The sequence below is a fragment of the Anneissia japonica genome, unplaced genomic scaffold (assembly GCF_011630105.1).
Source record: "Anneissia japonica isolate Jap-2015-1 unplaced genomic scaffold, ASM1163010v1 scaffold287960_len3192837_cov198, whole genome shotgun sequence".
Classification (NCBI taxonomy): Eukaryota; Metazoa; Echinodermata; class Crinoidea; order Comatulida; family Comatulidae; genus Anneissia; species Anneissia japonica.
Window position 1 is genome coordinate 656,590 of NW_022712725.1, and position 14,954 is coordinate 671,543.

At 34.1% G+C, this 14,954-nt stretch overlaps 1 protein-coding gene across 2 annotated transcripts in view; it reads right to left on the minus strand.

Annotated features, from left to right (window-relative positions):
• Positions 1-1,704: 1,704 nt before the first annotated feature.
• Positions 1,705-14,954, minus strand: part of LOC117107989 — a 109,538-nt gene continuing 96,288 nt past the window's right edge. For both annotated transcript variants that reach the window (XM_033249801.1, XM_033249802.1), the window contains 23 exons: positions 14,678-14,803; positions 14,237-14,365; positions 13,719-13,841; positions 13,382-13,504; positions 12,709-12,825; positions 11,817-11,942; positions 11,455-11,574; positions 10,837-10,965; positions 10,276-10,401; positions 9,337-9,459; positions 9,090-9,209; positions 8,796-8,933; positions 8,537-8,653; positions 7,956-8,102; positions 7,586-7,708; positions 7,225-7,341; positions 6,631-6,852; positions 6,001-6,105; positions 5,366-5,488; positions 4,713-4,877; positions 3,947-4,162; positions 3,067-3,278; positions 1,705-2,608 (listed from right to left, as the gene is read on the minus strand). In XM_033249801.1, the coding sequence (XP_033105692.1) occupies positions 2,429-2,608; positions 3,067-3,278; positions 3,947-4,162; positions 4,713-4,877; positions 5,366-5,488; positions 6,001-6,105; positions 6,631-6,852; positions 7,225-7,341; positions 7,586-7,708; positions 7,956-8,102; positions 8,537-8,653; positions 8,796-8,933; positions 9,090-9,209; positions 9,337-9,459; positions 10,276-10,401; positions 10,837-10,965; positions 11,455-11,574; positions 11,817-11,942; positions 12,709-12,825; positions 13,382-13,504; positions 13,719-13,841; positions 14,237-14,365; positions 14,678-14,803 (3,227 nt within the window). In that variant the 3' untranslated portion in view covers positions 1,705-2,428. The remainder of the gene's footprint in view (positions 2,609-3,066; positions 3,279-3,946; positions 4,163-4,712; positions 4,878-5,365; positions 5,489-6,000; positions 6,106-6,630; positions 6,853-7,224; positions 7,342-7,585; positions 7,709-7,955; positions 8,103-8,536; positions 8,654-8,795; positions 8,934-9,089; positions 9,210-9,336; positions 9,460-10,275; positions 10,402-10,836; positions 10,966-11,454; positions 11,575-11,816; positions 11,943-12,708; positions 12,826-13,381; positions 13,505-13,718; positions 13,842-14,236; positions 14,366-14,677; positions 14,804-14,954) is intronic.

Sequence of the window (14,954 nt, forward strand, 5' to 3'; positions counted from 1 at the left end):
ATATATATGTATATAAAATATACTGGTACGAGCATTTAAATGCACCCCTTCCTTGCGGTTATAAAGCGTAGTTCTTTTCGCTGGTCATTGGGTCCACATGCTAATTATTGCTGCTGTTAATCAGTCCAGGAGCAGGCAACCCCACCAGGTTCCCATTTTTACTCCTGGGTGAAGAGAAGCAATGCAAATAAAGTGCCTTGCTCAAGGACACAAACGTACAGCGACGGATTGAAACCTCGACCTCGAGGAGGTGGGGAAACCAAACCATTCCCACTGCGCCAAACCGCTTCCACAATTTAATAACGATAGTGTTAGTAGGACGTTGATATTTTTTTCGTTTTTGTTGTTGTTTTTGATGTTGTTTTTTTTTTAGATAGATATTTTTCCTGGGGTAGATGTGAGGCTACCAAGAAACGGTTTATTATGAATCAGTAACAGCATACAATAATCCATTCTAAAACACTTGGAATAAAACATTCAAACAAACTGTATGCTTTGGGCAGACCCAACAGAAAATGTTCCCTTCAAATACAGAGTACATCAAAATATTGGCCTATAGAAACTTTGATGTAGTTTAAAATGATGTTATGACTATATAAAGCAAAATAATGCACAACATAAAATGATGTTTTGTGTTTACAGCGCTCTATAGGCCTACTGATAGTTTTAGCAGAGAATTGAACTGAAGAGATCCGAATTTCGGGGATTCGTCGGAACCCAAACCCTAAACCTAATTGACCCTAACCCTCATTAACGCTAACCCAAAGCACCAAAAGTTAAGTTTGGTTTACGATTAATTAGGGTTAGGGTTAATTAATCCTAACCCTAATCACCTTAACCCCATTTCTTCTTCCATCCACTCATCTGTCTATCGTGATTTTAGTTTTGTCAATTGTAATTTTGTCATGTATATTGTCAATACTGAAATTAATCGAATTTATTATAATTGAATTGAAATGATTATACATTATATTTCTGTATCTCTTGTATCATTACATAGACCTCTTGTATCATTACATGGATTCATTCATGTTTGGTAAATGGAATATTCACTCACACACACACACACATAATATACACAAAAATAACTGTTTCAATTGAAACTTCAATACTCCATTCGCCGACGAGTCGAAACTCGGTAGAGATTCGATGAAAACGCTGTTAGGCAGGTTAAACTCCTCCGATTTGTCGGGAGTTACAAAGCCTCTCCAGAAAAAATAGCTTTTGGCTTTGGGTGATAATTATAATGTAATATTTTACTCAATTTCGAAAATAATGTATTATATAAAGTGTTTTGATGTCTATCAGTGTGTGTTGTTTTTCAATAAATTAGATACTTGTATTGTTAAAGTGCGTATCCTTGTTATATGTTCTTTACCTAAGGACGTATTTTACAGAGTGTGACAGCGGCATGCAACAGCCAACCCCCCCCCCCCTCCAAATTCTGCTGCACAGTGTAATCCACCACACTGCACAAAACAAAAGTCGTCACGTGTGCATCATTTCAGGGGTTTTTCTATACTGCATGCTCTGCCAGGAATGAGGGATGCTAGGAGCCAACAATTGGTTAGAACCAATGAAATAGAAAGTTTCTATGGTGAGCGACATGTTGATCTGTTGTGTAGATAGGAAGGCTCTATTTTTTCTGCTGCTGTTGTGTCATGCTATTTGCCTTAGGATATAAAAAATTACCGACACTTGGGATAAACTTGAAGACAAATAAGATTTATTCTCTGTATTAATGTACAACAATGTACATACTGCACACATAACTTTTAACAGAGATATATTATTAATCACTTTCATGGTTTACACTACTAACTGAATGTCCCATAATTCCAAAAGTTCACCCAAGATTTTAGAAATAGAGTAAGTCTCTACCAGGTACTATCTATGCAACAGTGAATATTATGTTGAATTTTTAATTATAACAAATCTTTAGTATTGGTATCAAAGAAATCATGATTTCGTCCGTAAATGACTAGAGTAATTATTATATATCAAGTTGATATCCATTTCATTAGCTCAGGAAAGCCCTCCACAATAAAGCTGAAAATGAATTGTTAATTTTTTTTTACATTTGGAATAAATTTACTGTTTCAAATACATTTTACCATAAACTTTTATCAATTATATTTCAAATTTTTTATTCTTTTGTTGAAAAAAACAACTTTGAATTCTCATTAAGTACATGATTTACGGCATGGTTTATACAGTGTTCTGTTATATTATATTTTGGTGAATATTTATAAAATATTTTGTCACAGAGTAACCTGGTTTTTAATAAAATTTTGATATATTTTCTATATTTTATTTACACATACAATAATGTAAACACTTTTTCTATACAATATATTTTGGTCTATACCTCTAGGGCTTATTAAGCTACATGAAATGTGGAAGAATTGATGATTTGAAATTTAAAGGTCTAAAAAAATGACAGATCGTTTACTGCCTCCTCATCAGGTGTCTCGCTTGCAGAGCCAATGTCGGATTCTTCAAACCCAGATGTAGATCCTTCAAACTCAGATTCTTCAAATTCTGAGCCTACAGAACCATCAGCTGCTCCTTCTTCATATTCACAAGAACAGGCCTCGATCGTCTCCACCTGATTAAAGAGAAAATATTTGCTTTTGATACAGTGCATCTTGAAAAATGATAATCTCTGGATGGTGAAATGGGATTAGGGAAAAAGGGGTGTTAGCTTGCAATTTGTAATATAAATTAATGTTTTGATTATTATAGTGGACATGTGACCTAGTTCCCCGTGGAACCTCCTCTGCTGTATCTGTGTTAATTGTTTAAATCTATCTTCAAATCAAATCAAACGTTTTTTTAATGCAGTTTGTTAATAATAAAAATCCTTTCCAAAAAAAAAAAAAAAATGTTAAGAATAATAATTAAACTTAATAAATGTCAAGTATACAGGTCAAAAGAATTACACAATAAAATTGACAAGTAAATTTCTGATTGCGGGTAACCATGAATAAACAAAGGGAGCCTAGAGAAACCACCTCATCACCTAAAAACCTTTAAGACAAATTCATTAAAGGAAATAAAACATACCTCTACAAACTCTGTGCTGCCATCTGAACATATGACGCTCTGGATTGACGAAATTACTCTGTCTGGCTTACAACATTGGTTCATGGTCTCACCGCATCCGCCACGACAGATACCAAGATCTCGTTCAAATGCTGCCTGGCAACCATTTTCGTTTGTGATGTTGACCCAGTTTTCTAGTAAGCCACAATGAAGAGGTTCGGATCCACCAACACCTACAAGAAATACATATAAATTTGTGTAATCTTCTGGTAAGCTTTCCACGTCTATAATAGACAAAAACGAGAATTAAACAAGGATATTGTTCATCATTCACGCAGGGCGTATATATAGGCGTAGGGCGAGTCCATTATTTTTTGTTATGCTCGAGAGGTAAGTTCCAAAGGAAACTTAGGCATTTATTGGTTTATCTAGGTAATATTCACGAAATAGAATTTGTATACATATTTATTTTATTTATAAATTTAGTAAATTGTATATTAAGAATATTCTTGCTTCTTCCTAAAAACTGTTAGTAATAGATATATGCCTATAATTGGTAATTATTAAAAAAAGGTTTTAAGTTGTTCATAGGTTTCTGGCTTACAGTTTATTATTTATTATTATATATCTTTTTTTAAAATTTTATTCCTTTTGGCATAAAAGACAAATTACATTACAAAAGAAAAAAACAAAAAACAGAACAAATTTCAAGGTGAAATAACAAGGCAAAAAAAAAAAAATCCCAACCTGCTATACATCATTTATATTTTTGCTTCATTTTCCATTCTTTCATCCACCCAACAATCTATCTGGTACCTATTAATATTACTTAAAGGGGAAATTGTCTTAATTATGACATTCTCCAAGACTTTCATTGGTTGTTTGATCCAAGCTCACTCACCATCAATACAGCTACCTCTTCTTGTGACTGAGACGTGTCGGTCATATATACAAGAAACTTTCAACAAGTTACATTCAGATCTATATGTTGAGCCATCAGATCCACAGACAAGATCTTTGGGAACATTGGTACAATCGGGGCATTGACACGTGGGCAGGTGGTCTGCACCGACAATGCATTCAGCGCCAAATGGACATAAAAAGTCTGCACATACATCTGCAAAAAAAAAAAAAAGGATATGGGGATATTGTTTACATAATAATTTTAAATTCTTTGCAAAAAAATGTACAATAAGCAAACATTAATATATTTCCTAGGAGCAAGGAGAGATGGCCAATATTTCAGCTCCAGTTTGTGCTATTTATTGCTTTATCCGGGTAACTTTTCACAAAATAATTTTAGACGACCATATTATTTTGTTTACGTCCTTTGTTATAGTAAAATGAGACTGTTGGTTACACATGAATCAATGACAAATTCAGTAGATTTCAGTGACTGTCTACTGGTGTATGGGCAGTCATCAAAGGGTGTCGGGATTAAAGCCAGGCAAACACTGACTATCTTGACTAATTGTCAGCCAACAAATCTATGTCTGCTTTGTGTAAGCACTTCACAACATGAAACTGTCTGCAGACCTGCGTGGATCATTGTGAAAAAAATACAAAATAAGCACACATCGCAGTGTAGTTTCCATATAATCAGGTTGCCAGGTGAAGATTGCCTGTGGATATTAAAAGGATTGTACTGTGATCCAATGTTAACATACCATCTGGGCATGGTCCATGATTGCATTCCATTGCCTCTTCAAGCTCTGGACAGGGCTCACCACCTTCATCGGGCTGTTGACGGATGGTTCGACTTCTTGATGCAGTACCTAGACCACAGCTGACTGAGCAATCTGACCAGTCTGACCAATGAGTTACTGTGCAATCTAAGTAAAACAAAAATCATTCAAATTTCATTTTTGTCCAAGTTTATAATTAAAGACGATGATAATAGATGAGTAAGTTACAAAATTCAAAGGCACAATCACATGCTGGGACAGTTCTATTTTTGTTGAAGGGGTGTTCTTAAGGTACAATGGTAATTAGTTGAACAAGTCAAAGAGCAAATGTAAACTTCACCTCCAATAGACTAGTTGCAATAAATTCAGCAATAAAAGCACCCTTCTTATTTTCTGAAGGTATCGCAGAACCACCACTGTTAGATTACCCTACCTACCATCCATAGTTAGGAAACAATTCACAACCTATCACAGGGCTAGTCAAATCAGGCCATGTCACTATGAAAATCTGTAGTGGGTTAGTTAGAAGTAAAAGTCAAAAGTGTGACCATAGTGAATACACATGTTGAGAGTTAATTATCTAACCCACATGTTTACAATGGTATTTTACATCATATAGACATTATATCTCTTACCTGTTGGGCAGGGTCCAGGGTGATTTGTTGTGACTATTAATTCAGATTCACAGACATACTTTTGAAGTTCACAGAGATTTTCATATGTGTTGCCATCTGAGCCGCAGACTTCACCGGTTCGAACTGCAAAGTAAATAACAGAATATTTGGTTTAAAATTTCAGATTAAGTTGTGAGACCACTGTGCTATGTAACTTTTACATGGTTTATGCTTTAATTAGTGCTACTAGAATAAAGATATTAATTACGCTAATAATTATAGATTGTGGAAACATGGGAAATGTCCAACTTGTTGTATACTGTAGTTACAGAACCATCTACACATCACTGCCATTAAGTAAGTGGTAGCTTTTACAAATTGAATTTGTTAGAAATGGTTTTAACTAATTCTACTTCATCTTTAACATTGCTTCAATTTATTCACATAAGTCTTGAATATTATTATACAAAGTTTGTTATTTCTTTTTTTTTGTTTAAATTGAGGCCGGCTACATAACATTGTTGCATTATATATGCCTGAGACGGATGATTCCATTATTTTCGAAGTAAGTTCCTAAACGAATATTGGTATATATCGGTTCATTCAGGTAAGGATTCACAAAATAGACATTATAATACAAAGTTTGTTACTGATACCTTCAGCAGCATTTGGGTTGTTGCAGTTGGGGCATACACAGGCTGGGGCACCCTCCTCAATAATACAGGTTGCTTCAGTATGGCAATTCACCTCAGAGCAGGACTCTATACAAAAAAGCATTTTATGTTGTTAAAAATTATATTAAAAATTGAATTATTTATACAAAATGAATAATTTATTTTTCAAATATGATTTAAAAAAATGGTGAGCTGATGTTGTCTTAATTTTTAACATGACTTGCAGAAAGATATGCACACATTAATATGTAGTACTGCAGTAATAATACTCTATGGCCAAGAAAAAAAAGCCCTAAGGAAGAAAAGAAGCAATAATGTTAAATTAAATGAAAGAAAAAAATGAGGGTAAGAAGGTAAGATAGAAAAAGTGTGTCAGAACATGAGACAGAAATGTTAAGAATATACTGAAAGACAGTAAATAAGGTTTGCAAACAGTGAACTATATCACTGTGTAAATACCTCTTTCACAATAAAGTTGTTTTTAGTTGAGAGAAACAATCTGTAACTTAACAGGGAGTAAACTCGTGACTTTGGGATTGGAAGGCAAATCTTAATCATCTGGGTCAGTATTCCAATGAATAAATAATATACTAATTTTTTTGTATGACTTACGAACACATGGTCCTCTGTACTCGATTTTAACATTCTCTCTTCGCTCACAGTTGTAAAGCCATAAGGCTACCTCAGATTCGTAAGACTGTCCATTGGTACCACAGATTACACCTGGGTTCATAGGGCAGTTCTCGTCAATACACTGACATACGCATTCTGGCATGTTCTGTTCAGTTACGATGCAAACTTTCATTTCTGGGCACAAATCAGGTCTACATATCGCTGCAAATATAAGTTATATATAACATTTATCTTTGTGAAATACAAATATACATATTTTTGTACAAGACTGAACCAAGAAAAGTAAGACAGGAATTTTAATCTAGCACTAGGACTAGGCTCCCGTCATTGTTTCAGAGAATAAGTCTTTCCAAAAAGATATGAATATCACCAGATATCACTAGATACATGTGTGTAGAAAAAGCTTCACATAACATGCTCTTTTTTAACCTAAGTTGAATATGACTTTGTTTGGGAGACAGCTTGGCTGTTGTCTGTTTCGGTTTATAGACTTACTGGTTTCACTTCCTCATTCAATTATTAAAAACTGCTCAAATTTAAATAACATTTAAAAAAATTCAACAATGTACTCACGTTCACATATTCTTCCATCGCCCATGTACCCAACATTGCATTCGCATTCAAAACCTCCCACGTTGTTGGTGCAGCTGGCATGTTCATGACACAAATCCAATGTACACTCGTCAACATCTAACATTAAAGGAAAATTGCGATTGTAAGATATTTTATATTCCCATTACAATGTTATACACCACAAATAGGTCAGTGATGCGTAGTGGTGTATTATTGCTATAGATATTGATAGATAGCATATTGGAATTCTAATAACATCTGTATTACAGTAATAACAACAACAATAATAATAATTGATAATAATAATATTAATAATAACAATAATTTAAGAAAAAATTTAAAAACTGTTTTATACACATACCAGCACATTCGCCTTCATCCATGGCGTAGCCTCTCTTACAGTCACATCTAAATGCACCAGCGGTGTTTATACAGATGGAGTTATCAACACATTCAGCGATTCCATTTATGCATTCATCAACATCTTCATAAAAGATATGAAATAAATATAAAAATAGAATAAATATTTATAATATTAATAGAAAATGACATTAAATATACAAACCACAATTATTACTATTATAAATAATAAACCTCTTTTGGATAAGCTCCACACCGAGGCTTCCAAAAATGTTACAAGCACCACCGCCCTTATTTGGTCAATCCTTTATGATGGTAATTGGAAAGGGCAGATTTTTTGCAGTTGATCTGTAATAGCTCAGTTCACTTACCTTCGCAGTCCATGTCTTCCTCATTCAGGGTAAATCCATTCATGCAGTCGCAAGCAAAAGATCCCTCTAAATTGATGCAGTGACCGTAGTTGCCGCACATGCTGGACGTATCAGATGAACTTGTGAACAGTGAGCATTCATTGATGTCTGTAAGTCGAAAATTTGGAAAACAATAATGTTAAGTAATATGATGATAATTATGGATCAGAAACGACCATCTTCTTCTTGAAGGATATCCTGGCCTTCTAGGCCTCATTAGCTCAGACAGTTCTTCACCCATCACTTTCGGCCCTTCACTGTTTGCCCAGGTGCTAAACTGGCATTTATTGGCTTATCATGAAATAGACTTAAGACATGTGACAATAACATTATATATTATATACATTTTAGTCATCATAAATAAAGCTCCCTTATAGCAATCATGGACTTGTAGAAGAACACTTTTAGAGTAGTAATATAAGCTTTCCTACTTATCAGTTAATAATTACTGATAATCATCATTGAAGAAGTATAGATGTGTATAAGAGACAGCATTATTAACCTTATGGTGACATTAAATATTCAAAATATATTTTTCATACCAAGACAGCTCTTGCCGTTGCCTCTGAAGCCCTCTTGGCAGTCGCATCTGTATGAGCCAATCGTGTTGGAACATGTGGCGTTGATGTGGCAGCTCACAGTTTCACATTCATCAATATCTGGGTGAATAATACATTTTTCAAACATATTATTTGTCATGTTTCATGGGTTTTTAAATTTTATCTTATAAAATGTTTGTATGATGGAATCATAATTGATTAATAGATTTTTAACATTCCCTGAAACTTGTGAATATCTTACCGACACATTCACCCTCAACTCGACTGAATCCATTCTTGCACTGACAAGCGTAGGTTCCAGGTTCGTTGACACATAGTGTGTTACTTGGGCAGACTGCGTAATAGATAGATCCCAGTTGTTCTACACACTCATTAACATCTTGATGAAAAAAAACAAAAAGATTAAATTAAACCAAACAAATAAAGAAACAGCACTTAAGAACTAATGAAACTCTATTTAAATAATGTCTAAAATTTGAAACATATTAATAATAACAGTAACATCAATGAGGGTTGCTTTAATAAATGCACTTACCAACACACAGATGGCCAACTTGTCGGAATCCATCATTACAGGAACATGTGAAGGAACCAATCAGATTCTCACAAGATCCATTCTCACAAGTTGCATTGTATGCAGTACACTCGTTGATGTCTAGAAATATAGAAATGATGCGTTAATGTATGATTTAATACTATTTGACTACTCTATACAACAGCTTAATCTATGTGTTTAAAACTCAACAAGTCAAACAATCCTGAGTCTCTTTCCAAGTTCTTACCTTCGCATGTTTCTCCATTACCGTTGTAGCCTGAACCACAAGCACAATCATAGGACCTGTAGGTGTTGAAGCACTGAGCCGATGGGTGACATCGATGCAAGCCCTCTGCACATTCATCAACATCTAAAGATAACCAAGATATGTAGATTATTATCTTTATTACTATTATTATTATTATTATTATTATTATGTTACTAAAATCTACCTTATGGGGAACTTAGACAATGGAGAAATTAGAGAACAATAAAAAAAACGACGTTAAGGGGAAAATAACATAACGTGAAGGGGAAAATAACACAGAAGATATTCCCCTAAATCTGACTTGCATATTTTTATTATTAATATTTTTATTATTATTATTATTATTATAATTATTAATATTATTACAGAAGACAGCAGTTAGAAAGCAACTTAATTATTGTAAAATTGATTTGTTCGTCTACCTACTATCTACAAGAACAAAAACAAAATGTACATAAACATTGAAACTGTCAATTAACTCTTTCATCAACAAGTTCTGACCACATTATCATATTTTATGTGGTAAAAATTTGTGTTATTTGCCCATATATGAACATGATGATGTCCTATCACAGCCATATATGGGCATGTCATATTACACCCACATATGTATAAGTCTTAAAGTCATAAGTAATCTTTATTCATTCTCAAAGAGAAAATTCCATTGCTCGTCTTGGTAATTAAAATAAAAAGTTAAAATACAGGTAAAAAAGGTTGAAATGATAATTTTTATACATATCAATTAAGTACTGGACAATCATAGGAATTGGTCACTCAATTATAGTGTGGACAGAGCTTCACAATTAGTTTAATAGACCTGTCAATCAAACTTAACAACTGACCAACCTTGTGGGACGTTAGCAACAATATCCAAGGGGCGGGGCTTAATGGAAAGGTGCATTTGATAGGCTTACTCACCGTGACAAGCTCTAGTGTCAGCTGTGCTCTGCAGCCCAGATGGACAAATACATTCATAGCCTCCATCCAAGTTATGGCAAATGGATTCCTCACTGCATTGTGGGTCGTTTTCACATTCGTTAATATCTGTAAGATTCAACCAAAGCATAAAGTGTGTTGCTTTTATTATGATCATGGTTTATGCCAATGGTATCACTTTCAAAACATTCTAAAGGTGGAGTGCATAGCTTAAGAACATCCTAATTAGTATCATCATTGAAGAAGTATCTTAAATAGATTCTATACGTTTCTATTTTGTTGTTGGGATATTCTTAAAGGAAGAATGACCATTACAGCCGGTTTGTCAGAAAAATAGACATATTCTAATATAGTTCAAATTGCTACTTGTAAGATTTCTCTTAGTGTGATAAGGGCATTAGATTATAAAATATAACAATATTTAATTATTTCAAAAAGGCCCCTGAATATCAGCTGACCTAGGATAAACTACTGTAGAAGGATCATCTATAAATATGATAAAAATTGAAAAAAAAAATTTTTACAGTATCTATATTTTCTCACCTATGCAGTGTCCAGCATCGTTCTCTTGGTAGCCAGCACCGCATCGACATGAAAAGTTGCCCATTGTGTTAATGCATTCAGATATCGGTTCTGGACAATCATGCAAGCCTCGAGTACACTCATTGATATCTGTAATTGAGACAACATAACAAATGTAATAATAGAAACAATAGCCATGAAGCATTGCCCAAACTGTCAAGTTTCATATGCAGATGTTCTAACACCTAGACTCAAAATTTCCTGGAGACCAAAATGATCTAGAGAGGAGGCGGTGGGAGGGTGGCCATCTAGGTAAGCATCTCACTCATAGACCAACAACATCACTTCTGATTTGTTTGATTTGTAACTGCTATTATTTTATTTATTTTATTATGAATACCAATATTTTGCATTACCAACATATTGCACTTTTCATTACTAAGATTCTAATCTACATGTCAGAAGAAAAACAAACTGGAATATTTGGGAGGGCAACATAAAAAAGTACATTCAGTCATAAGAAATATTAAATATTTAAAAGCCTGAAGTATTAATCATGTACAATTTATCATGCACTACACAATAGCAATTTAAACATAGGTCAATAAAATAGTGTCAAGAACAACAAAAAGAACTAACCGACGCAGTAGACGCCATCGCCCTCGAAACCTCTGTTACACCTACAGCCGTAGTCTCCGTCTCCGTTTATACAAACTGCATTCGAGCTGCACATGTTATCACTGGCGCATTCATCAACGTCTGAAAAGTTAGACAGTATTATCTACTAGTGTTCATATACAATTCAAATCTAATACCTTGATTATTTATTGGTATGTTACGTCACTAAATTCTTATAAAACATCATTCTAATGCTCAGTGTACTGCACTAAGAAGACGGCAACTGAAGAAATATGGCAGAGTTATGTTGTCCAGTGGCCTACTTAGCATAACTGGGGGCAGGTTACCACGTAGGTAGGAAGGTAATTGTATTGTTTACTCACCATTACAAGTCTCACCATCTCCGTCATAACCTGGTTTACAGAAGCACATATAGTTTCCAGGCATGTTCAAGCACACTGCATTCAAGGCATGACAAGTGGACAGCTCCTCATCACATTCGTTGATATCTATATCAAAAGACATTTATTAGTTTAATTAATTTTTTAATGAATTATACGCAGTTGCATATCTATGATTATTTACATGGAGAGGTTGCTGTTGGAAGAAGGAATCTGATGTGGGGAGTGGATTGTTGGGGATGATGGAGCGCAATGGTTAAGTAGGGGCCTGAGGACTAAGTGATGGGTGCCTCCTGAAAAAATAAGTTATCTAATGTTTTTTGACTCCCTGACTGTAATATAGTAAATAATAATATATAGTAATATTCTAAATGAAAAGGTGAAGGCTGCCATAAATGTTTTTGAGATAAAGTGTTACTGAAGAGTAATGGCTCTTTTGTGGATGGAGTGCAGAACTATTGGGCACTGAAGAAAACTTGCTAACACACTTAAATTTCAAAACTCAAATTAAAACACTTTGGTCACATCAAACATCACAATTGTCTAGAGAAGACATTTATGGAAGGCAGAATTGAGAGAAAGAGAGATAGAGGACGGCCAAAGGAGACCAACGGAGAAAGACATTTATGAGCTACTAAACATCAGCATAGCTGAAACAGGCAGAAGGGCAACAGAAAAAGCTTCTTTCCGTGTAGCTATCAGGGATGCTACGTCCAACTGAGGATTTGCAGGATAAGTAAGCAAGTAAGTGATTATAATATTTTTACTCAGAAAATTTCTAGTAGGGTTATTTGCAGAGAGAAAGCTATTTTGTACACCCTACACCTCTCCATTAGATATGACACCGATGTAATGTAAAGAAATTTTCATTTACCAATGCATAAGTGTCCATCACCTCTGAAGCCTTCCTCACATACACATGAGTAGCTACCGGCATGGTTGGTGCAATCGGCACTTTCATGACATGGATTCTCAGCACATTCGTCAACATCTGATGGCAGTAAGCAACGTTAAAAATAGTAAGATAACAGAAAATGTTGACATAAGCAAGAATGTGAAAAAACATGACAATGCTAAGATTCTCAGCAGGAGCTGGGGAGTTTGTATTAAAAATATTTTTGACTTTACAATAAAGGGCATGATGAGATATTTGTAACATCATTTTCTGTAATAATAAATGTTAAGACTTTCTTGTAATTGTGTTATACCTTATATTTTGGGCTTATATACACTATTAGCCCTGTGAAAATTTTAGAATATTTTATTTGTTTTATCTTGCTTAATGTACTAGGAATCATGTGATCATATACTGTATCCAACTACAGTTTAACTCAGATGCTCTCAAACTTTCTTTACTACAGTTAATTTGAGCATGATATAAAAAAAAATCAATTTCAAAAAAATCTTGAAGACTCTCGCTACCCTCTAATTTATTTGGCGGCCAAATTTATATTTTTAGAACTGCTGATTAACCCACAAATAAATTGTATCTGGCTATTACTACTTTAGACACACAAAGTGGACTTTAACTTGTTTTTTTTCTTTACCTGAGCACTGTCTGCCGGTTCCTTGGTACCCTGCCTTGCATTCACATGTCACGCTTCCAATCTCATTAATGCAGTTTGCATCCTCATGGCAGTTGTTATCACCCGTGGCACACTCATTTACATCTGAGAATAAGAACATAAAAAGTTAGAATAAACAATCCACAATCAAACAAATAAAAGAAAACAAAAAAAACATTAATGTTTAGTATTCTGCATGCAATATATTAAATGATGAATATTTTCCTGCTTATTATATAATTGCAAAATCCTTTTAATACGCATATTTTTTTATAAATATATATTATATTTTGGTGAGAGTTAGTGAAAAATATCATACCCTGACAAGATCCTCCGACACCAACAAAGCCATCCTCACATGTGCATTCGAAATAGCCTTCATTGTTAACGCAGTTGGAATGTTCTGGGCACAAGTCTTGTATCTCTTCACACTCATTGATATCTAAGTAAAATTATACAGTAAAGCTAAACCTTAATGAAATTAGAATGCTGATATATTTGATCTGATATCATGTGACTTCTCCACACAGAGTGGTCAAATGATGAGTAAGGGCCAACCAGTTTGCTGAACGAAGATGTTAAGATGACAACAAAACCTACTGTATGAATAGTAACACAACAACTCTGAAACAGGTGAAACTCTACTTGGAAAATGCAATCAACCAAGTACCAGCATCCATGCTGATAACAACAAAAATAATGACAATAATAGTAATACTAATAATAATAATAAAAAAATAATAACAATAACAATAATAATATTAATATAAAAATAATAGCAATATTGAAAAATATAACTAAAAAACTGTAAATAACATAAAAAATATGCTATAATACCGTTGCAATCTCCACCCTCGTTCATTGCGTATCCTGGTTGACAGACACACTCAGCTTCACCGCTTGATTCATCACAGTAGGAGTTGGCTCCGCAGTTGGCGGCATCTGGATTTTCACAGGTCGAGATCTCTGAAAGAGGGAACAGCAAATGGTACAAGGATAACAATAATTCAGCTACAAACCACCGAATTTTTTTTGCAATAATTGTACAAGTCACATAAGAACAATAAGTCTTAATAACAGAAGCTTAAAGAAAATTAATATTATTAAATGCCAATCTCTAATTAGAACCCACTGTTATTAGTGCCCATCAACAAAGAGTCAAAATAATGAATTAGCACCTTATTACATCTTATACAGCAAGCACAGTAGAAAGAGTAAGCATGATTTATTGTCAATTAAACACAATACGGTAGGAATACATAATTAAATTTTCCTTACTCTCACAATGATATCCATCATTTCCCTCATAACCATCACTGCATGTACAGGTGTACCCAGGTGTATCATTGGTACAGGTGGCTTCCTCTGGACAGGTGTCTGTGCCTAATGCACATTCATTGATATCTAGGAGAAAAATAGTAGAGCATGTATTTTTAATATTTTATGTACCAAATTCTTCCTTAAAAATTTTCAATTTAAAATAATTTAACTTACCCAAACTTAATGTATAACATAACGATTTTGAATCAAGCATCATTGTTGGGCTCCTATTCAG